Genomic DNA, 24,981 nt, shown 5'->3' with positions numbered 1-24,981 from the left:
GAGGAAGAGAGAAAAGAAAAAACTACAGACCATTATTCCTTACAAACACTGAGGCAAAAATCCTGAACAAAATACTAGCAAACTGAATTCAACAGTATTTAATGGATTATACACCATGATTTAATCCTAGGAAGCAAAGATGGTTCAACATACCAAAATCCACCAATGTAATATATCACAGTAATAGAATAAAAGAGGAAAACCACATTGTCATTACAATCGACACAGAGAAATTATTTGATAAAATTTATAACACTTTTTCATGATAAAAACACCTTAGAAGCCAGGAGTAGAAAGAAATTACCTCAACATAATAAAAGCCATATATGAAAAGCCCATAGTGAAGGTCATACCCAATGGTTAAAAACTAAAAGCTTTTCCTTTAAGATCAAGAATAAGGCAAAGATGCTTACTTTTGCCAGTTCCATTCATCACAACATTGTAAGTTCTAACCAGAGCAATTAGATAAGAAAGACAAATAAATAAAAGGCATTCAAATTTGGAAAGGAAGCAATAAAAGTATCTCTACTTATAGATGACATGATCTTACATACAAAAAACCATGAAGATTCCATACACACAACAACAGCAACAAAAAAAAACTTTTAACTAATAAATGAATTCAGGAAAGTAGCAGGGAGAAGGCAATGGCACCTCACTCTAGTACTTTTGCCTGGAAAATCCCATGGACGGAGGAGCCTGGTAGGCTGCAGTCCATGGGGTCGCTAAGAGTCAGACACGACTGAGCGACTTCACTTTCACTCTTCACTTTCATGCGTTGGAGAAGGAAATGGCAACCCGCTCCAGTGTTCTTGCCTGGAGAATCCCAGGGATGGGGAGCCTGGTGGGCTGCTGTCTTTGGGGTTGCACAGAGTCGGACATGACTGAAGCGACACAGCAGCAGCAGGTAGAAAGTCAACATTAAAATACTGCATGCCTATTTAATGACAATGAACAAGCTAAAAAGGAAATTAGTAAAACAATCCCATTTACAATAGCACCAAAAAAAACTACTTCAGAATTAACCAAGCAGGTAAAAGACTTGTACAGTGAAAACCACAAAACACTGATGAAAGAAATTAAAGAAGACATAAATAAACGGAAACACGACCTATGTTTATGAATTGGAGACTTAATACTATTTTTAAAACTTATTTATTTTAATTGGAGGTTAATTACTTTGGAGACTTAATATATTAAGACGCTAATACTACACTAGACCATCTACAGATTTAGTGAAATTCCCATAAAATTCCCAAGGATAGATTTTGCAGAAGTTGAAAAACTCACCCTAAAATTCATATGGAATCTCAAGAGATTCGGAATAGCTAAAACAATCTTGAAAGCTGAAGGACTCACACTTTCTGACCTCAAAACTTACTAAACTAATATAAAACTACAGTAATCAAAATTGCATGGTACTGGCATCAACATAAACATATAGACCAGTGAGATAGAATAGAAAGCTCAGAAGTAAACTTCCATATCTGAAAATCTGTTCAACTGGTTTTCAAAAATTGTGCCAACATCACTGAATGGGAAAAGGGCAGTCATTTCAACCAACGATTCTGGGGAAACTGGATATCCACATGCAAAAGATTAAAATTGGACCCTTTCCTAAAACTATTTACAAAAACGAATTCAAGATAAATCGAAGATCTGAATATAAGACCTAAAACTATAATACTCTTACATGAAAACACAGGGCAAAACTTCATAACATTGCACCTGGCAATAATTTCTTGGAACAGAACACAAAAGGCAACAAAAGAAAAAACAGACAAAAGGACTTTATGAAAATTTCTAAGTTTTGAACATCAAAAGACACTATGAATAGGGTTTAAAAAAAGAACCTATGGAATGGAAGAAAATATTTGTAAATTGTCTGATAGAGATTAATATCCAGAATATAGTAAGGACTCTTAAAACTCAACAACCAACAAAAAATCCAATTCAAATCTAGGCAAAAGACTTGAATAGACATTTCTCCAAATAAGATATACAGATGGCCGAATAGCACAGGACAAAATACTCAGCATCACTAATCAAGGAAATGCAAATCAAAACTACAATAAGATACCACCTCACATCCATTAGGATGGCCACTGTCAAAGAGAAAATAACAAGTGTTGGTGAGGATGTGGAGAAATTGGAACTTCTCTACAGTATTGGTGGAAATGTAAAATGGTATAGCCACTGTGGAAAACAGTATGGTGGTTCCTCAAAACAAAGGGTAAAGGGAGAAGAGGGCATCAGAGACGGCTGGATAGCATCACCGATTCAATGGACATGAACTTGGGCAAACTCCAGGAGATGGTGAGGGACAGGGAGGCCTGGTGTGCTGCAGTTCATGGGGTTGCAAAGAGTCAGACACGACTGGGTGACTGAACAACAGCAGCAGCAATTTCACTTATGGGTATATACCCAAAAGAACTGAAAACAGAGTCTCAAAGAGATCTGTACATGCATATTCACAGCAGCATTATTCACAATAGCTAAAGCATGGAAGCAAACCAAGAATCCATCAAGAGATGAATGAATAAGCAATATGTGGTATGTTTACATACAACAGAATATTATTCAGTCTTAAAATGTAAGGAAACTCTGACATATACTATAATATGGATGAACCTTAAGGACATTATGCTAAGCAAAATAAACTAGTCACTAAGAGACAAATACTGAATGATTCTACCTATATGATATACTTAGTCAAAATCATAGAAACAGAAAGTACTTACTGTCTTCTTTTCTGTTTGAAAAATGTCCTCCAAAAGAAAGCTATGCATTATGTGAGTCCAACTTTGGGAATTTTCAGAATGTTATTTACCTCACAAAAAGCAAAAATCAACTTTTATACTTTTTGTCTGTAAAATATATTGTTACAACTGATTATTAAGGTACTAAGAAAGCAAATAACTAATGTTACCTTCCAACAACTTCCTTATGGATATTTTTCCAAGAGTCCTTGTCTGAATCACTTCCTAACTTAGGGTCTAGACTCTTCAGAGCAACACCAGCAACATTTACTCCACTCCATAAAGGCACTAAAAAGAAATAAATCTCATAAGGAACCGTTCTTCCCAATACTTCAGTTGTTTAAGTGCAGTGGATTTTTTTTACCCAGGTGTTGGCTTTATCATATTTTATTAATTTATACATATATGGTAAGTTTAGTGTGGTTTTTAAGAATAAAGTTAGGTTACTACCTTACACCATATATAAAAATAAGTTTAAAATAGACAAAAGAGAGAAATGTAAAAACTAAAATTATAAAGTATCATAAAATATGCAGTAGAATTTATTTGTAATTTGTGGTAAGGAGGCATGTTAAAGCAAGATACAAATATAGAATACACAAAGAAAATAATCTATAAGAAATTACAAAATATTATAAGAGGGCAAAGAGCAATAAATTAATATCATACTATTAAACCATACAGAGTTTTTTAAAAAATAAAATCATGGAATATTAAATGGGAGAAATTAAAACATATCTGGAAAATTATTTTTAATGATTATTGTCTTTTAAGCTAAGACAATAACAGAAGCCAACAGGGTCAAATTAAGGCACTGGTCAAAAAAATTTGTTTAAATCAAATAAAAAATACTTATTATACTATGACCATTGAAGTATGAAGAAAAGAGAAGTACTTACTTATTAAATGTTTTGAACAAATGGATGATTGAATAAAGGAATAAATGGTGCTTATTCTCAATGGATCTACTGGCATTATGGAAAGAAGACTGATACACATCACAGAATTAGAGAGCATTATAAGCATGAAGTTCTAATTGTGTAGCAGAGATTAAATGTTTAAGTTAGGAAAAGAGCCAAGACATATGACCTAAGTAATAGTTTAAATCACACATTAAAAAATTTTATCTCTGTGAAAAGTCAGGGAAAAACAAATCTCAAGAGTCACAAAGTAGATTAATGGTTGCCTGTGGTTAGGGCAGGGGGTGAGTGCAGGAATGGGAGTTCTTGGGGGTGATGCAAATTTTCTACTATTAGACTGTGGTGATGGTTGCACAACTTCATGAATAAAAATCCAGTGAATTACACACTTTAAATGGGTAAAATTTATGGGATGTATATTATATCTTAATAATTCTGTCCTTAAAACCACAATGAAAGTGCTCCAGACCAAAAAAAAAATTGCATTTTAAAATAGCTATATGCTCTATGCACTATTTCGTGTGAGGTAGCTAAATCAATGCCACAAAAGACTGAAAGTTAAGGAAAACAAACAGTAAAATGCCAACACTTTAAGGACAATAAGCATTATTAAAGATGAGAAGTGCGATTATATAATGGTAATGAGTTTACACTTACCACTAGAATCACCATGTTCACCAATAATCCAACCATGGCAGCTGGAGGGATGTACACCTAACTTCTGTCCAATTAGGTAACGGAAACGGGCAGAGTCTAGATTACAACCACTTCCAATTACACGAGTTGCAGGTAAACCACTTAACTTCCAGACAACATATGTCAAAATATCCACTAGGAAGAAAAATTTCTTGTTAGAGAAAGATTCATAGTAACTTCTTCTTACAATTTGATTTTCTGAATAGACAGATCAATTGACTTAGATTCAAATATAGATTCATTAGAGTTCAAAATGAAGCAAGTCAACAAAGAAAAAAAGATAATCTCTCAGATGGGTTTTAAAAGATTAAATGATTCACCATCAGAATTTTAAAATGAAAGATTCTTTTTTGAAATAACATATGTGCCTCTGTATATTTAATGGTCGGTGAGTGATCTCTTTAAGATCACCTAGATTTTTCCTCTCCATCACCACGGCCTCATGTAAACTATCAGAGTCTCCTACCTAGAATAAAGCCACATGCGTGCTTAGGACTGTATGCAGGTGTGTGCATGCTCAGGAAAAACAAGAGAAGACTGTAAACTTTAGCTCTGTCTAATCATGAGGTTCTATGAAAGCAGGAAGTAAAGGCTAAGGCACAGTTATAAACAGCCTGGCTAAGTATTGAAGGCATGCCCCAACTTGTACACAGAGCCCTGCAGCAAAAACTGGGAGGTATCTTTTGGTTCCAAGAATTTAAGGAAAGTTTTGTCCAATCAATGGCAGATCACTAAACAGATGAAACATAGACTTCTGGGTCCACATATAATAAAAAACACAGACTTCACAGAATTAACTCATAAAAGTCACAGAACAAACAACAAGCTGATGCAGAGCAAATGATGAGAAGAAAGAATTTCATTTACAGAGTTTTCCTATTGTACTTTTTTAATGTTCAAGTTTCAACAAATTATGAGGCATGAAACAAAATAAAGAAATACGTATCAAACAAAGAGAAAAAAACATCAACAGAAACTGTCCCTGAGAAAGCCCAGGCATTAAACAACTACCCTGTCTTCAAGTCCACTGATTCTTCCTTCTGCTTTCTCACTCTGCTATTGAGTCCCTCATTTAACTTTTTAACTTCAGAATTTCTATTCTTTTTAAAAAAATAATATTTATCTATTTAGTAATATTCACCATTTGGTGAGAGATCAGACTAATTATTTCCTTTAGTTCTTTAGACATGCTTTGTTTTAGTTCTTTAACCATAGTTAAAATAGTTCATTTAAAATATCTGATAAATCTCTATTCAGTTACTCTGGCTAGAATTTCTAGCATGATGCTAAACAGAAGTGGCAAAAGCAAGTCTCACTGCCTCATTCCTGGTCTTAGAAGTAAAATCATTCAGTCTAGTACCATCAAGTATAAGGCTAGCTGGGGTTTTTTCATAAATATTTTTTTATGAGGTTGAAGAAAATTCCTTTCATTCATGGGTTAGTAAATTATTTTTTAAAATCATAATTCAGTGTGGAATTTTGTTTACTGCCTTATCTGCATCTATTAGCCTTTTATCATTATATAATATTCTGGTCTGCAACAATCATTTTTGTGTTAAAGTCTAATTTATGTGATATCAGTATAGCAACTCCAGAGCTCTTTTAGCTCCTATTTGTATGCGATATCTTTTTCCATCGTTTTATTTTCACTTTACTGTGTCTTTTTATTCTCTTTTGAATAAAATATTTTTTTCAATTTTTATTAGAGTATTCTGTGTGTGTGCTCAGTCCTGTCCAACTCTTTGCAAGCCCATGGACTGTAGCCTACACCAGGCTCCTTCTGTCCATGGAATTTTCCAGGCAATAACGCTGGAGTGGGTTGCGATTCCCTTCTCTAGGGGATTTTCCTGATCCAGGGATTGAATCTGTGTCTCTTGTGTCTCCTACATTGGCAGGCAGACTCTTTACCACTCCACCACCTGGGAAGCCCCTTTCTGGAGTACAGCTGATGTACCATGTTGTGTCAGTTTCAGGTACACAGCAAAGTGAATCAGTTATACACATGCCCACTCCTGGTAGATCACTGAGCAGATGAAACAGACTTCTGTGTCCATGTATAATAAAGAATACAGACTTGATAGAATTAACTCATAAAAGTCACACAAAACAATATATATGTACATATATCCACTCTTTTTAAGATTCTTTTCCTATATAGCCATTATGGAGTACTGATTAGAGCTCCCTGTACCATACAGTAGTGCTTATTAGTTGTCTATTTTATGTGTAGTAGTGTGCATACATAAATTCCAATCTCCCAACTTATCCTTCCCTCCCTCTCCCCTGGTAAACCGTAAGTTTGTTTTCTACATCCGTGACTATACTTGTTTTGTAAATAAGTTCATCTGTACCTTTTTTTTTTAGATTCCACACATAAATATGATAAACAGCATATGATAGGCTTCCCTGGTGGCTCAGTGGTAAAGAATCCAGCTGCCAGTGCAGGAGACATGGGTTTGATCCCTAGGTTGGGAAGATCCCCTAGAGAAGGAAATAGCAACCCACTCCTTTATTCTTACCTGGGAAATCCCATGGACAGAGAAGACTGGCAGGCTACAGTCCAAGAAGTCACACAAGAGTTGGACACAACTTAGTGACTAAACAACAATGCATAAAACTTACATGTCAACTATATACCAATAATGCTGGGAAAAAACAAAAGTATTGTGTACTTTGGATGGGTGTGGTTTATTATCATAAATTTGCTAAATGACATTGTTTTAAAAAGAAAAAAAAAAGAAATGGTATGGAAAGGCCAGTTTTCATTCCAATATCAAAGAAAGGCAATGCCAAAGAATGTTCATACTACCGCACAATTGCACTCGTCTCACACACTAGCAAAATAATACTCAAAATTCTCCAAGCCAGGCTTCAACAAGTACATGAACCGTGAACTCCCAGATGTTCAAGTTGGATTCAGAAAAGGCAGAGGAACCAGGGATCAAATTGCCAACATCCGCTGGATCGTTGAAAAATCGAGAGTTCCAGAAAAACATCTACTTTTAATTTATTGACTACGCCAAAGCCTTTGACTGTGTGGATCACAACAAACTGTGGAAAATTCTTAAAGAGATGGGAATATCAGACCACCTGACCTGTCTCCTGGGAAATCTGTATGCAGGTCAAGAAGCAACAGTTAGAACTGTACATGGAACAACAAGACGGGTTCCAAATCGGGAAAGGAGTACGTCAAGGCTGTATATTGTCACCCTGCTTATTTAACTTACATGCAGAGTATATCATGTGAAATACCGGGTTAGATGAAGCACAAGCTGGAATAAAATTGCCGGGAGAAATATCAATAACCTCAGATACGCAGACGACACCACCCTTAAGGCAAAAAGCAAAGAACTAAAGAGCCTCTTGATGAAAATGAAAGAGGAGAGTAAAAAGGCTGGCTTAAAACTCAACATTAGGAAAACTAAGATCATGGCATCTGGTCCCATCACTTCATGGCAGATAGATGGGGAAACAATGCAAACAATGAGAGACCTGATTTTTTTTTTTTAAACTTTACATAATTGTATTAGTTTTGCCAAATATCAAAATGAATCCGCCACAGGTATACATGTGTTCCCCATCCTGAAGAGACCTGATTTTTGGGGCTCCAAAATCACTGCAGATGGTGATTTCAGCCATGAAATTAAAAGATGCTTGCTTCTTAGAAGAAAAGTTATGACCAATCTAGATAGCATATTAAAAAGCAGAGACATTACTTTGCCAACAAAGGTCTGTCTAGTCAAAGCTATGGTTTTTCCAGTAGTCATGTATGGATGTGAAAGTTGGACTATAAAGAAAGCTGAGAGCTAAAGAATTGATGCTTTTGAACTGTGGTGTTGGAGAAGACTCTTGAGAGTTTCTTGGACTGCAAGGAGATCCAACCAGTCCATCCCAAAGGAAATCAGTCCTGAATGTTCATTGGAAGGACTGAGGCTAAAGCTGAACCTCCAATACTTTGGCCACCTGATGTGAAGAACTGACTCATTGGAAAAGACCCTTGATGCTGGGAAAGATTGAAGGCAGGAGGAAAAGGGGATGAAAGAAGATGAGATGGTTGGATACCATCACTGATGTGATGGACATGAGTTTGAGTAAGCTCTGGGAGTTGCTGACGGATAGGGAGGCCTGGCGTGCTACAGTCCGTGGGGTTGCAAAGAGGTGGACATGACTGAGTAACTGAACTGAATGGAAATATCATCCTTATGCAGTTAAAGGGAATAGAAAAGACTCACCTGGATTTGAAACAATAAGCATCTTACAGTCAGGACTATTTTGGACTATGGCAGGAATGACTGACTTCATGATATCCACATTACGTTGGACCAGGTTAAGGCGACTTTCTCCCTCTTGCTGCCGTGCACCTGCTGTAATAATAACTAATTTGGAATTTGCAGATACAGTGTAATCTAAAGAAGGAAACAAAAGAAAATATTTGGATCAAGACTGCCATGATCTCTGTGCCTTAATTCTTTAAAAGTCTATTGTATGGTGATGGTATTAAAATACCCCACTACTGTCATGGCTCGCACTTCCAAATGAACAAATTTTCCACACAGTAATGTTATCTTAGTCACGTCTGACTCTTTGGGATCCTATGGACTATAGCTCGCCAGGCTCCTTTGTTCATGGAATCCTCCAGGCAAGAATACTAGAGTTGGTAGCCATTCCTGTCTCCAGGAGATCTTTCTGACCCAGGGATCAAATCTGCTTATCTTGAATTGTAGGTGAATTCTTTACTGTTTGAGCCACCAGGGAAGCCATGAAATTAAAAGACGCTTGCTCCTTGGAAGAAAAGTTACGACAAACCTAGACAATGTATTAAAAAGCAGACACATCACTTTGCTGACAAAGGTCCTTATAGTCAAAGCTAGGGTTTTTTCAGTAGTCATGTTCTCATGTGAGAGTTGGACCATGAAGGCTGAGCCTTGACGAATTGATCCTTTAGAGCTGTGGTGCTGAAGAAGACTCTTGAGAGTCCTTTTGAAAGCAAGGAGATCAAACCAGTCAATCCTAAAGGAAATCAACCCTGAATATTCATTGGAAGGACTGATGCTGAAGCTGAAGCTCCAATACACTGGTCACCTGATATTAAGAGCTGACTCATTGGAAAAGACCCTGACATTCAGAAAAATTGAGGGCAGGAGGAGAAGAGGGTGACAGGATGAGACAGTTGGAAGGCATCACTGACTCAATGGACATGGGTTTGAGCAAACTCAGGGAAATGGTGAAGAACAGGGAAGCCTGGCATGCCTGAGCCTGCTCATGGTGTCCATGAGGTTGCAAAGAGTGGGACACAACTGAGTGACTGAACAACAGTGTTACCTAGTATAACCTGAAGGAAATCTTGTCACTAATGATTTAGCAATGTTCACACCGGTTTAAAAAAATAATAGAACCTACCATCCCTTTTAGCCCACATTTCCATTTTTTATTAAAGCAATTTTTTATTTTTTATTGAGGCAATGCAACTCAACTCGCTGGATTCTTAGAAATACCATATGAATCAGAAGTTTAGAATTCTGAGAATTTATGTGTGTTTGAGGATTCAAAGAGTGACAATGTATTACAATTATTGTGAGGGGCTATGCTTAAGATCTGGAGAAGGCAATGGCACCCCACTCCAGTACTCTTGCCTGGAAAATCCCATGGATGGAGGAGCCTGGTGGGCTGCAGTCCATGGGGTTGCTAAAAGTCAGACACGACTGAGCGACTTCACTTTCACTTTTCACTTTCATGCATTGGAGAAGGAAATGGCAACCCACTCCAGTGTTCTTGCCTGGAGAATCCCAGGGACAGGGGAGCCTGGCGGGCTGCCGTCTATGGCGTTACACAGAGTCGGACACAACTGAAGCGACTTAGCAGCAGCAGCAGCATGCTTAAGATCATAAAAAAGTTCTTCATTCACATAAGAAAATGAACCTTCTAAATTTGATGACCAGTTGTAAAATATTTCACTTATTAAGCCCAAAACACGATGTTCAGTATCCCATATTGGACTTTTTTTAAAAAAAGTATTATAGGACTTCCTTGGTGGTCCAGTGGTTAAGAATCTGCATTCCTTGGGCTGCCACCCACGTCCCTTGGGGCTATGCACCCACCACATAGGGTCTAGGGTCTGGTGCAGAGAGTGCTTCATTCTGGAACGCAGCGTACAGCCCAGAAAGGAGGTTGCCCCCTCCCCTGACACGCACAGTATGGTTCCTGGGAACCTGGTGCTAAACCATTCCTAGAGGACCTGCTTCTGGGCCTGGGTTTCATAGGTAGCAAAGCGGCTCCCTTACAGCAATCTACTGAAAGTCAGACCTCCACATAAGGGTTTAAAAAAAAAAAAGAAGAATCCACCATCCAATGCAGAAGAGTCAGCTTCCATCCCTGGTGTGGGAACAAAACTCTCATATGCCTGGGGCAACTAAGTTCAGGCACACATTAAAGATATCATTCCACTGTTTTCAGCTTTCACTGCTACTATTGATAAGTCAGTCTGCCTCCCCCTCCCTTTTCTGTAGGTAATTTGTTTTCTGATCATTTTAAAATTCTCTTTGTTTTTAATATTTTCTAATTTCACAAGACTGTGTCTAGATGGGGATTTTTATTTATCCGTCTTGAGATCATTTGACTTGAATCCATGGGTTGTTTTTCATCAGTTCTCCAAAATGCTGAATCAAAATCTTCTCAAGTATTTCCTCTGCCTCATTCACTCTTTTAAGTAGTATTTTACACTGTCTCAGTCTATACGCCATGATTCTTAACCTGTCATATTTTCTCCTTCTTGCCATCTTCTGGGTAATTGCCTTAGATTCACCACTTGTTTCTTCAAATATGTCTGCTCTATTATTAAATTTATTAATTTTTTATTTCATTCCATTTCATATTCAGAAGTTATATTAATATTTGGTTATTTCTAAAAATCTGTTCTTTTTCTTATAGTTTCCTATCTTATACTGATATTTTCAAGCTTGTGCTTTATTCTTTAAATAATCACAATTAAATTATAATTTGTTTTGTAATTTCCTTATCAGAAATCTACTGTGGCCTCTGTAGGTTCCTGCTCATTTTTTCTTGTACATTTAATTATTCATACTGTGAGATGTTTACCTTTCATGAAACTTTATTTGGGGAAGTTCTCTGAAGCCTTAAATAAAATGTATTTCCTCCAGAGACTATCTTAAGATTGCTAAGCTTTTATTGGAATTTAATTAAGGGCCAACTTGTGGCTCCAAATCCTTAGCAGCCATTTCCCTCTTTTACTAAAGCATTTCTGAGACAGTCAATTTTACTTGTAGTTCCCAGAGATACAGAGAAGGGAATTATTTCCAGGTCATTCTTACATTAAGAAATTGGCAAATTAAGGCCAGCAAGCCAAATCTGTTCTACTACCTGTTTTTGTAAATAAAGTCTCATTGGAACATAGCCACACCCACATGCTTATGTATTGTCAATGGATGCTTTAATACATACAACAGGAGGGCTGCAAGTTTTGACAGAGACTATGCTGCTCGCAAAGCCTAAAATACAACTATGTGACCCTTTACAGAAAAAAGTTTACTGATCCCTGGTGTAGTCCACTGGGGACTTGCTTTATGGGGTTATTTCCTACGCACCTCCTCAAATTAGGCTGTCTCCAGTCTGTTAAGTCCTGTGAGGCGGGGAAAACCAAAATTCAAGTTCACTAGGTTTGGCTAATGCTAGCTAGTGAAAACTAGCAACAGTGCTGTTTAACTCTATCATTTCCTGCCTTCATTCAGTGCCTGTTCTGAAAATTTCTTAACTTTACTAAGAGCTTATCAGTTCTTTAAGTATTGATATTTATTCTTTCATATTTTTTGTAGAAGTTTTGTTATTTATAGCAAAAGGATTGATTCAGGTACTTATCCTGCCATATTACTAGAAATTAAAAGCTGAATGATTTTTAAAAGTATTTTAATATAGGAGTAGCTTTTTAACTTAACTCTGCTCAACAAATTCAATGGATTAACTGATGTAAAACATACTGATACCCAAGGTACACTGAACACTCTCAACCATTAATAGTAGACTTCTAATATGTCTATATACTTCTGAGCTTGTGAGTTGCTGCATATCAAGAATTTGTCATGTTTCTACCCAAACATATTTAGGCCAGATATATTAATTACATAATATGACGTAAACCACTAAAAAATGAGGGAGAAAGAAATACATAGTAAACACGACATTCAGGATTGAGATGTGAATAGATTTAACACAGAGAATGTGTCAAGTGAATTGGTAATGTTTTACTTCTTTTGCTATGTGCTGGCTGCATTGATGTTTGTTATACTTAAGCTCTAGCTCTTTTTTATGTCTCAAGTATTTCATAGTTAATTTTTTAATGACTGTTACTATGAAAATTAAGTTGAATGCTTTAGAAAGACATGTTAAAATAAAGCTGTTTAAAAATCTTTCTTTTAGTTATAAGAAATAAAAATGAAGAAAAACCATAAAAATTTATTAGCATTTTGTGATTAGACTGCTTCATGAGTATCTTTAAACTAATTATAGTACTTTAAAGAAATAGAAATGATTATTACTGGTATGCTATTTAAAAAAAAAAAATACTGCAAAAACTCCAATCAGCTGAGCCATGCTCAAAGGTCTTACCCTCCAATCAGAAAATTAGCAAATGAACTTCTTGTACATTTACATGTTTCAGGTCAACATAAAATTTTATGATGGTTCTAACAGGCACTTACTTTTAAAAGTAAGTAATTGGGCTCCAAAATCACTGCAGATGGTGATTGCAGCCATGAAATTAAAAGACACTTACTCCTTGGAAGGAAAGTTATGACCAACCTAGATAGCATATTGAAAAGCAGAGACATTACTTTGCTAACAAAGGTCCATCTGGTCAAGGCTATGGTTTTTCCAGTGGTCATGTATGGATGTGAGAGTTGGACTGTGAAGAAAGCTGAATGCCGAAGAATTGATGCTTTTGAACTGTAGTGTTGGAGAAGACTCTTGAGCATCCCTTGGACTGCAAGGAGATCCAACCAGTCCATCCTAAAGGAGATCAGTCCTGGGTGTTTTTTGGAAGGAGTGATGCTAAAGCTGAAACTCCAGTACTTTGGCCACCTCATGCGAAGAGCTGACCCACTGGAAAAGACTCTGATGCTGGGAGGGATTCAGGGCAGGAGGAGACAGGGACGACAGAGGATGAGATGGCTGGATGGCATCACCGACTTGATGGACATGAGTTTGAGTGAACTCCAGGAGTTGGTGATGGACAGGGAGGCCTGGCGTGCTGTGATTCATGGGGTCGCAAAGAGTCAGACACAACTGAGCGACTGAACTGAACTGAACTGAACCACTTTCAGTTCCAATCATGTTAGACAAGAGGGCTTCTAGTAGCAAGTAGATCTGTTGAATCACATTACCAAAAAGCACACTATATATAATACTTTATGATTAAATAATTATTTTTCCTAATTCTCTAAGCATTCTTAGTTGGCCAAAACATAATGTTAATGCTAATCGGGCTAAGCTCTCCATTTCCTCTTCTATAGCTTCAAACTATACCCTGAAACCTGGGTGTCTAAAAAACAGGTTAAAAAATATAGATACACACATCAAAAAAAACAAGAATATAGATAAATGTATCAATAATATTACAAAAACTATTTGAGACTGCATATCTTTGGGAAAATATATACAACTGAATGACAAGCTTAAAAAGCATTTATATAATACAATGTCAGTTGTGTAAAAAACAAATGAATAGAAAAAAGTAAAGAAATACACAAAACCATTAACAAGAGAGATTTTAAAAATTTAATAGTTTTATATTTATCAAATATTCTCCAATCAGAATGGAATGTTCTTTTTTAAAAATATTAACCTTCTAAATTATATGTCCTAATTACAAAGGTGCTATTTTAAATTTTATACTTATTGACAACAATTTGATAGACTTCACTATTTTTTTTAAGTTTTGAAAATAATTTTATAAAACTAACCTTTTCCAGAGACAATCTTTGGAGTGTTAAAGAAAAGACTGCCATGCTGAAGGTCCATTGTTTCTCCCTTCAGTTTGTCTGCCACAACATCAACAAGGGCAAGCTCATCAGCCAAATCCTAAAATACATGAAAGGTCTGAATAAAATGTTCCCATTTCAATTTTAAGAGAAAAAGAAAAAAGTTTATGTGGTTATTTTATAATCGGACTTCCCTATAGCTCAGATGGTAAAGAATCTGCAAAGAAGTGCTACATTTTTGTAGAAAAAGTGGTATTAAAACAATAATTCTTTACAGGAGTTCTTTGGTGGCCTAGTGGTTAGGATTTTGGACTTTCACTGATCCCTGGTCAGGGAACAGAGATCCTGCAAGCTGCAAGGCTTGGCCAAAAAGAAAAAAAGTCTTTTAATGTGCCTATACTTTGGCCACCTGATGCGAAGAGCTGACTCATTTGAAAAGACCCTGATGCTGGGAAAGATTGAAGGCGAGAGGAGAAGGGGACGACAGAGGATGAGATGGTTGGATGGCACCACTTATCAATGGACATGAGTTTGAGTAAACTCCGGGAGAAGGTGATGGACAGGGAGGCCTGGAGTGCTGCGGTTCACGAGGTCGCAAAGAGTCGCACACGACTGAGCAACTGAACTGAACTGAACTGAATGTACTAAAGGCACCAGAAGTTAAGGTAAACAACAGAATGCAGCAAAAAGTATTAATTGTTTTGCCTTCAAGTAATTGTTAAGTTTTTTAGAATTGTTTTTTTTCCCCACTTCAGATAACGTCTTTAAAACAAACAAAAACTTATGAAATCCTTTCAAAGGATTTTATTATATTTAACCCTTATGCCTAATTTCTGAACTTGAAGCTGTTTTTTAGTATGAATCCTTATGGCCAAAAATGAAAGGTAGGTACCTCTGGGAAACCACTTCATGTGGCTTGGTATATTACAATTAATGCTAGCCCTCCAACTTAGGGGTAGGTAAGTAACCAAACACCCAGACCCAACCAATTGTTTCTTCCTTCCTTCCGGACTCAGCAGTTACTTCACAAATGGGCATATGGCCCAGGCATAACAAATGAGCACAGTGTCTGTGAGCTTAGAAAATGGAAGTGAATTCTGGCCCTTTCACCTCCTAGGCGTTTGACCATGAGCAAGCTCTTTAACATATATGCTTCAGTATTTTCATCTATAAATAGAGATGATAACAGTACCTGCCTCCTAAGGTTGTTATAAAGATTTAAAAATACCTTTAAAACATTTAGAGAGGTGAAAAACTTAACAATGAAAACTACAAAACTGCTGAAACAAATTAAAGAATAAACAAATAAACAGACATCCTATGTTCATGGACTGGAAGATAAAGTATTATTAAGATGTCAATACTACTCCAAGCAATCTTCAGATTTAATGCAACCACTACAAAATTTGTTTCAAGAATTAGAAAATTCCATTCTAAAATTCTTATGGAATCTCAAGAGACTCTGTATAACCAAAACAATCTTCAAAAGGAATAAAGAAGGTGATCTCAAGCTTCCTGATTTCAATATTTATGACAAAGCTACAGTAATCAAAACAGTGTGGTACTGACATAAAGAGACATATAGACCAATGGAACACAAGAGAGTCCAGGGAGGGAAACTCCCACATATGTGGTCAGGTATTTTTTGACAAGAGTGCCAGGATTATTCAATAGGGAAAGGACAGCATTTTCAACAAATGGTATTGGGATAACTGCACACTCACATGCAAAAGAATAAGGTTGGACTGTTTACATTATACCATAGATAAAATTAACCAAAAATGGATCAAAGAGCTAAATGTAAGCCCTAAAACTATAAAACCCTTAGAAGAAAAGATAGAGGGAAAACTTATTGACATTAGGTTTGGCAGTGATTTTTGGATATAACACCAAAAGCACAATAACAAAAATAAAAAGATAAATTGAACTGCAAAGTCAGAAAAAGAAAAACAAAAACAAATATTGCATAGTAATGCATATATATGGAATCTAGAAAAATGGTACATATGGTACATATGAACTCTTATTTGCAGAGCAGAAATAAGAGACACAGATGTAGAGAACATATGGACACCAAGCGGGTGAAGGAGGTAGGATGAATTGGGAAACTGAGATTGATATATATACACTATTGATACTATCCATAAAATAGATAACTGATGAGAACCTACTGTATAGCACAGGGAACTCTATACTCAGTGCTCTATGGTGACCTAAATGGAAGGAAGTCCAAAAAAGAGGGGCTAGGAATGACAGTCAGGTAGGTAGGCTAGGGATCCCTAAGGGGCAGGAGGAAATTAACTGCAAGTGGCAGACGTTTTTCTCTCTCTCTTCTAATCCTCGGAGAAGGCAATAGCACCCCACTCCAGTACTCTTGCCTGGAAAATCCCATGGATGGAGGAGCCTGGTAGGCTGCAGTTCAGGGGGTTGCTAAGAGTCGGACACGACTGAGCGACTTCACTTTCACTTTTCACTTTCCTGCATTGGAGAAGGAAATGGCAACCCACTCTGGTGTTCCTGCCTGGAGAATCCCAGGGACAGGGGAGCCTGGTGGGCTGCCGTCCATGGGGTCGCACAGAGTCGGACACGACTGAAGCGACTTAGCAGCAGCAGCAGCAGCAGCCCATATCAGCTCTGATTTTATAGAGTTAAGAGGAAAGAAAAATCTTGATAAATCAGTCTGCCTCCCCCTCCCTTTTCTGTAGGAAATTTATTTTCTGATCATTTTAAAATTCTCTTTGTTTTTAATATTTTCTAATTTCACAAGACTGTGTCTAGATGGGAATTTTTATTTATCCGTCTTGAGATTATTTGGCTTGAATCCTGTGTTGTCGGGACACTTGGTTACACCTGAACTTAACTTTGAGCTGCTAATGGCTCAACAAACCAATGCTTTTTTCTTATGGAAATATTTTTCTTAAGCTATGTTAATGAAACTATGCATTTGGTTTGGAATCTGCCTTTCTTCAAATGGGTTCTGCCTAAGAAGTCAAGTAGGCCTTAGGAAGAAGTACTGCAAACAAAGCTAGTGGAGGTGATGGAATTCTAGCTGAGCTATTTCAAATCCTAAAAGATGATGCTGTTAAAAGTGCTGCACTCAATATGTCAGCAAATTTGGAAAACTCAACAGGGGCCACAGGACTGGAAAAGGTCAGCTTTCATTCCAATCCCAAAGAAAGCAATGGCCAAAGACTGTTCAAACCACCACACAATTGCACTCATTTCACAAGCTAGCAAACTAATGCTCAAAATTCTCCAAGCTAGGCTTCAACAATACGTGAACCGAGAACTTCCAGATGTTCAAGCTGGATTTAGAAAAGGCAGAGGAACCAGAGATCAAATTGCCAACATCCACTGGATCATAGAAAAGAGCAAGAGAATTCTAGAAAAACATCTTCTGCTTCATTGACTATGCTAAAGCCTTTGTCTTGTGAATCACAACAAACTGTGGAAAATTCTTAAAGAGATGGGAATATCAGACCACCTTACCTGCCTCCTGAGAAATTTGTATGCAGGTCAAGAAGCAACAGTTAGAATGGGACATGGAACAATTTGAACTGATTCAAAATTGGGAAAGGAGTATGTCAAGGCTGTATGTTGTTACTCTGTTTAACTTATATGCAGAAAACATCATGGGAAATGCCGGGCTAGATGAAGCTCAAGCTGGAATCAAGATTGCCAGGAGAAATATCAATAACCCAGATATGCACATGACATCATCCTTATGGTGGAAAGCAAAGAGGAACTAAAGAGCCTCTTGATGAAGGTGAAAGAAGGGAGTGAAAAAGCTGGCTTAAACCTCAACATTCAAAAAACTAAGATCATGGCATCCGGTCCCATCACTTCATGGTAAATAGTTGGGGAAACAATGGAGATAGTGACAGACTATTTTTTTGGGCTCCAAAATCACTGCAGATGGTGACTGCAGGCATGAAATTAAAAGACACTTGCTCCTTGGAAGAAAAGTTATGACAAACCTAGACAGCGTATAAAAAGCAGACACATCACTGTGCCCACAAAGTAGTCAAAGGTCTGCATGGTTTTTCTCACATCCGGTTATGTATGGATGTGAGAGTTGGACCAAAAGAGCTGATCACGAAAGAATTGATGCTTTACAACTGTGATGTTGGAGAAGACTCTTGAGAGTCCCTTTGACTGCAAGGAGATCAAACCAGTCAATCCTAAAGGAAATCAGCCCTGAATATTCATTAGAAGCTGAAGCTCCCATACTTTGGCCACCTGATGTGAAGAGCTGACTCATTAGAAGAGACCCTGATGCAGTGAAAGATTGAAGGCAGGAGAAGGGGACGACATACAATGAGATGGTTGGATGGCATCACTGATTCAGTGGACATGAGCCTGAGCAAGCTCTGGGAGATGGTGAATGACAGGGAAGCCTGGTGTACTGTAATCCATGGGGTGGCAAAGAGTCAGACACAACTGAGCAACCGAACAACAAAAATGTATACATATAGCTGATTCACTCCACTGTACAGCAGAAACACAACATTGTAAAACAACTATATTCCAATAAATTTTTTAATTTAAAACTTGTGTGTATCAAAGGACACAACCAACAGAACAAAAAGGAAACCCAAGGAATGGGTGAAAATTTTTGAAAGTGAAATGAAAATCACTGAGTCATGTCCAACTCTTGGCAATGCCATGGACTACACAGTCCATGGAATTCTCTAGGCCAGAATACTGGAGTGGGCAGCCTTTGCCTTCTCCAGGGGATCTTCCCAACCCAGGGATCAAACCCAGGTCACCAGCATTGCAGGTGGATTCTTTACCAGCTGAGCCACAAGGGAAACCTAGTATTTGAAAATCATTTACCCTAATAAGCAGTTAATATTTAGAATATAAAAAGTACTCCTACAACAACAAACTCAATTTAAAAATGGGCAAAAGATTTGAAACAGACACGTCTTCAAAGCTATACAAATAGCCAACAGGCACGTGGAAAGATATTCTGGAAATAGTAAGGAAAATTAAAGGACTTCCATTGTTATTTTATCAAATTTGGTGCTTTTGTTTTATAATGAGCAGGTAATGCTTATATAATTTAAAAAATGTAAGTATAAGCCATTGGGAAATATGATTTTCATACATTACTCTTCAAGAAAGGCAAAGTGATGAATTACTTTAACAGAAAACATTATATCATATTAACAAAATAATGCAATACATGTTTCTATGAATAAATTTAAATAGTCTGACTAAACACATACGTGTGCTTAGTCACTCAGTTATGTCCAATTCTTTGCCACCCTTTGGACTGCAGCCTGCCAGGATCCTCTGTTCATGGATTTTTTCCAGGCAAGAATAATGGGATGGGTTGCCATTTCCTCCTCCAGGGGATCTGTTCAATCCATGGATTGAACTCCGGTCTTCTGTGTCTCCTGCATTACAAGTGGATTCTTTACCAGCTGAGCCATCAGGGAAGCCCATAATATTAGCAAAATTATTTTGCTAAGGTTACATTTTAATCTTAACAAAATAATGTCATCAATGTATCTCCTATGAATAAATTTATACAGCCTGGCAATGCTTCACACATGGTAAACTCTAAATAAATGTTTCTTAAGTAAAAAATCAGGTGATACTTCTTTACTGTCAAGGGGTTAACCCTGCAACCCTGTGCTCAACATCTACAAGACCTATCAGTGCTTATTTATTTTCAGCCCAAGTGTACGCTTATCACTTACCTTCAGCAAGATACAAATCGCACACGCCATGCCTACAGCACCAGTTCCAACAATGGTGACCTTACTCTGGGAGACTTCATCTTCCTCAGTTAGATTCTCAATAAGCTGCTCCTTGACAGATGACATTTTGTGAACCTGATAGAGACAATGTAATTTCAGAGGAAGCACTCTCCCTGAACTAATCACTCTCATATCTATGGAAGTGCCTCTTGAGTTTGCAGAATGTCAGAAGGGGGAAGCCAAAGGAAAAAAATACCTGCTCGCCAGGTGTAGAGGGGTAGAAAACCGACGCGTGTATCTATCAGTGTTAGAGATTGGGGCACCAAGAGGTTTTTAAAACGTCTCCCTGCCCCAAGCCACCACTTTCGCTCCGGTCCCAGTCACTCACAAACGCTTATCGTGTGGCCCAAGGCCGGAATGCACAACGCACGACCTTTAAGTCGCTTTTTAAGGTACACTACGAAAACCTACATAGCGATGTCAGTAGACGCGTGAAGCCCAGCGACCGTTACTGACTGAACCGTTAGGCAAGCACGCTCCTACGCACGCACGCCTCCCCTCCGTCAGCACACAAGCTCCGCCCCATCGCCGCCTCGTGCGCAGGCGCATTGGCAGGGGCTTGGCCTCTGGTGTGAGTGGGTTCGTGAGTACCTGCTGTCGTGTTGTCGTCATCTTCGTGTAAGGAATTTTAGTTGGTCTCAAAGACTGTGCAAGAGAGGGATATTGGTGTGTCGTTTCATTTCCTTCGGCTGGTCTAGGCCTCAGACTGATTTAAAAGCCGAAACTTTGGAGACCAGACCCACCTGGTGGGCAAGGGGGCAAGCTCGAAGCCTTCGTGGGAAAGAACTCTCAGGCAAGCACCTCCTGTTACCACTGGGCCAGCTAAAACTAGCATCCTGAGGACGATGCTTTGAAATGCTGAATTGAGAGAACAAGGTGGTAATGAAAAGGAAAGGGCATGGTTAGTTTTCTAAGGTGATTTTAATTTACGCGAGGAATTTATAACTCACAGGTTGGGACACAACCTCGCCTGTCATCTTTTGTCATCACTTGCATCTGAATCCTTCTCAAAATATAAAAGATAATCCATTTTCTGTATAAAAGCTAGAAGTTTTTTTTTTAATGTAGTTTTGATAATGCAATAAGTCTGCTTAAAATCCTTCAATGGCTTTCCGATGCACTTAACTAATTTTTACTACAATCTAAGAAGTGGTCAATACGTGGCCTCCTTTCATCCCTCCAATTTCTTCTCAAGACACCACACTTCCTTCCAGCTTTTGGACAGCTTTTTCCCATTTCAGGACTTTTTGCTGTTGCATATGTCTGCAGAGTTCTTCCCCAGTTCAGTTCAGTTTAGTCCAGTTGCTCAGTCGTGTCCGACTCTTTACGACCCCATGAATCGCAGCACGCCAGGCCTCCCTGTCCATCACCAGCCCTTGTCAAAAGTTGGTTCCTCATTTTCAGTTTTGAACAAAAACGGCAGTTCCTCTAACTTTCCTTGACAAATATATCAACTACCATCCCCTCCCAACATCTCTCTTGTTTCTCTTATTGGCACTTTTCACAACCTATTACTAGCCCCAGGCAAGGGCTTCTCAGGTGTGGCAGTGGCTACTGAATCTGTACTACCACTTGGCTTGTTTACTTCCTTCCACATCTTCTGGCCCTTGTACCTCATTTACTAGAGACTGAGTGTGAGATAGTGCTGACTTGGATGACCTCCAGATCCAACCTCTACACCTGCATGCCAAAAGAAGTGTCATTTTCATAGTGATCAAACTCCTACTGTAGGTGAAGAAAGAGGCTCTTCATATCTGCCCAAGGCACATATTCTGAACATCCCCTTTGCTTCTCCTACCAACTGGCAACTTGTTTTAAGATGGGGCTAAGGCCTGCTTTGTCCAGTAGTTAAAATGAGATCATATTCCATTAAAAACAATCAGGGCTCCTTGCAGAGTTGGCTTACCCTTGCCTAGGGCAGGAAGATACATGGTGAACATGGAACATATAATGTGCCAGAAAGTAAGGAAGCTTTATGAGATTAAATCTGAAAATTCATGAAATATTTAATCTGTTAAGCATTTTGTCATGTTGATATTAGCTAATTTATTGTGTGAACACAAAATAAGGGTAAATATGTTTTTTAAAAGGCTGCATCAGAGTCTACAAAAGGGTATAGGAATACATATTTCTTTGGGGGGATAATTAACAGTTCTTAGTGGTAATAGTTGCATAACTATGTGATTCCATAGAACTATACACTTTAAAAGAGTGAATTTTGTGCTGTGTAACATATCTTAAGGCTATTGAAGTCTATAGGAAGGCAAATCCTATTATAACAGCTAATTGTAAGGCCTATGTAGGCTAGTCTTATCCTTCTACATTTGAGACCCATTAAAAAACACAGTTCTCTTAACTGTCTCTCAAATAGGAAAGTTTGGAAGTGATGACCATAACATTGTTCTAGTTAACCTCTGGAAGTATGGTTTTTAGGCCTGAAGAAGGTCATAGTTACAGAAATATTTTGAGGGAGATCTAAAGAAAATTTTTGAATAGATAACCACCAGGACTATTTGGTTTAAAATTAAGTACCACGAGATGGTTGGATGGCATCAATGACTCAGTGGACATGAGTTTGAGCAAACTCCCAAGAGATAGTGAAGGACAGGGAAGTCTGGTATGCTGCAGACCATGGTGTCACAGAGTTGGACACAACTTAGTGACTGAAAAACAATTGTTACTGGCCTCTAGAGTGAAGGTTCTTAAAAAAATCCCCCCCCCTGTAGTGGCACAGAACTACTGCTTATGTTCAGTTGGCAAATAATGTTTTTTACATCTATGTATAGGGTGTTAACCTTTCTTTGGGATTGGAATGAAAACTGACCTTTACCAGTCCTGTGGCCACTGCTGAGTTTTCCAAATTTGCTGGCATATTGAGTGCAGCACTTTCACAGCATCATCTTTCAGGATTTGAAATAGCTCAACTGGACTTCCATCACCTCCACTAACTTTGTTCGTAGTGGTGCTTTCTAAGGCCCACTTGACTTCATATTCCAGGATGGCTCTAGGTGAGTGATCATACCATTGTGATTATCTGGGTCATGAATCTCTTTTTTGTACAGTTCTTCTGTGTATTCTTGCCACCTCTTCTTAATATCTTCTGCTTCTGTTAGGTCCATACCATTTCTGTCCTTTATCAAGCCCATCTTTGCATGAAATGTTCCCTTGGTATCTCTAATTTTCTTGAAGAGAGTCTTTCCCATTCTGTTGTTTTCCTCTATTTCTTTGCATTGATCACTGAGGAAGGCTTTCTTATCTCTCCTTGCTATTCTTTGGAACTCTGCATTCAGATGCTTATATCTTTCCTTTTCTCCTGTGCTTTTCACTTCTCTTCTTTTCACAGCTATTTGTAAGGCCTCCCCAGACAGCCATTTTGCTTTTTTGCATTTCTTTTCCATGGGGATGGTCTTGATCCCTGTCTCCTGTACAATGTCAAACTACTGTACAATTGCACTCATCTCACACTCTAGTAATGCTCAAAATTCTCCAAGCCAGGCTTCAGCAATATGTGAACCGTGAACTTCCACATGTTCAAGCTGGTTTTAGAAAAGGCAGAGGAACCAGAGATCAAATTGCCAACATTCGCTGGATCATCGAAAAAGCAAGAGAGTTCCAGAAAAACATCTATTTCTGCTTTGACTATGCCAAAGCCTTTGACTGTGTGGATCACAATAAACTGTGGAAAATTCTGAAAGAGATGGGAATACCAGACCATCTGACCACTTGAGAAACCTGTATGCAGGTCAGGAAGCAACAGTTAGAACTGGACATGGAACAACAGACTGGTTCCAAATAGGAAAAGGAGTACGTCAAGGCTGTATATTGTCACCCTGCTTATTTAACTTATATGCAGAGTACATCAGGAGAAATGCTGGGCTGAAAGAAGCACAAGCTGGAGTCAAGATTGCCAGGAGAAATATCAATCATCTCAGATATGCAGATGACACCACCCTTATGGCAGAAAGAGAAGAAGAACTAAAGAGCCTCTTGATGAAAGTGAAAGAGGAGAGTGAAAAAGTTGGCTTAAAGCTCAACATTCAGAAAACGAAGATCATGGCATCTGGTCCCATCACTTCATGGGAAATAGATGGGAAACAGTGGAAACAGTGTCAGACTTTATTTTTTTAGGCTCCAAAATCACTGCAGATGGTGATTTCAGCCATGAAATTAAAAGATGCTTACTCCTTGGAAGGAAAGTTATGACCAACCTAGATAGCATATTGAAAAGCAGAGATATTACCTTGCCAACAAAGGTCCATCTAGTCAAGGCTATGGTTTTTCCAGTAGTCATGTATGGATGTGAGAGTTGGACTATAAAGAAAGCTGAGCACTGAAGAATTGATGCTTTTCAACTGTGGTGTTGGAGAAGACTCCTTAGAGTCCCTCGGACTGCAAGGAGATCCAACCAGTCCATCCTAAAGATCAGTCCTGGGTGTTCACTGGAAGGACTGATGCTGAGGCTGAAACTCCAATAGTTTGGCCACATCATGCGAAAAGTTGACTCATTGGAAAAGACCCTGATTCTGGGAGGGATTGGGGGCAGAAGGAGAAGGGGACGACAGAGGATAAGATGACTGGGTGGCATCACAGACTTGATGAACATGAGTTTGAGTGAACTCTGGGAGTGGGTGATGGACAGGGAGGCCTGGCGTGCTGCGATTCATGGGGTTGCAGAGTCAGACACAACTGACTGACTGAACTGAACTGATAGGGTGTTACCTATGTGAATTGCAGAGTACCAGTTATGATTAGCACTATAATCAAATTATAATATTTGAGGGCTTAGTATATTAAAATGATTACAATGGAAATGGTAACAAACAGTCTAGCCAATCTAATCACACCCTTA

General features: G+C 38.2%; 1 protein-coding gene across 10 annotated transcripts in view; it reads right to left on the bottom strand.

Annotated features, from left to right (window-relative positions):
• Window positions 1-20,943, bottom strand: part of LOC129652570 (L-lactate dehydrogenase C chain) — a 42,850-nt gene extending 21,907 nt beyond the window's left edge. The window contains exons 1-8 of one of the 10 annotated variants that reach the window (XR_008714582.1): window positions 20,724-20,918; window positions 20,073-20,207; window positions 14,347-14,464; window positions 8,608-8,781; window positions 4,337-4,510; window positions 2,930-3,047; window positions 2,742-2,830; window positions 84-959 (exon numbers count right to left, since the gene is read on the bottom strand). Coding sequence is in view for 7 of the 10 variants with exons in the window: in XM_055581312.1 (XP_055437287.1) it covers window positions 938-959; window positions 2,930-3,047; window positions 4,337-4,510; window positions 8,608-8,781; window positions 14,347-14,464; window positions 20,073-20,207; window positions 20,724-20,744 (762 nt within the window). In the remaining 3 variants the exon portion in view is untranslated. Of the gene's footprint in view, window positions 1-83; window positions 960-2,741; window positions 2,831-2,929; window positions 3,048-4,336; window positions 4,511-8,607; window positions 8,782-14,346; window positions 14,465-20,072; window positions 20,208-20,328; window positions 20,697-20,723 lie in introns of those variants that run through there. The other 9 variants (XR_008714583.1, XR_008714584.1, XM_055581312.1 and 6 more) reach the window with 9 other exon arrangements.
• Window positions 20,944-24,981: the final 4,038 nt, after the last annotated feature.

Source organism: Bubalus kerabau, chromosome 5 (assembly GCF_029407905.1).
Source record: "Bubalus kerabau isolate K-KA32 ecotype Philippines breed swamp buffalo chromosome 5, PCC_UOA_SB_1v2, whole genome shotgun sequence".
NCBI classification, from domain to species: Eukaryota; Metazoa; Chordata; class Mammalia; order Artiodactyla; family Bovidae; genus Bubalus; species Bubalus kerabau.
This window is presented reverse-complemented; position numbering and strand designations above follow the sequence as displayed.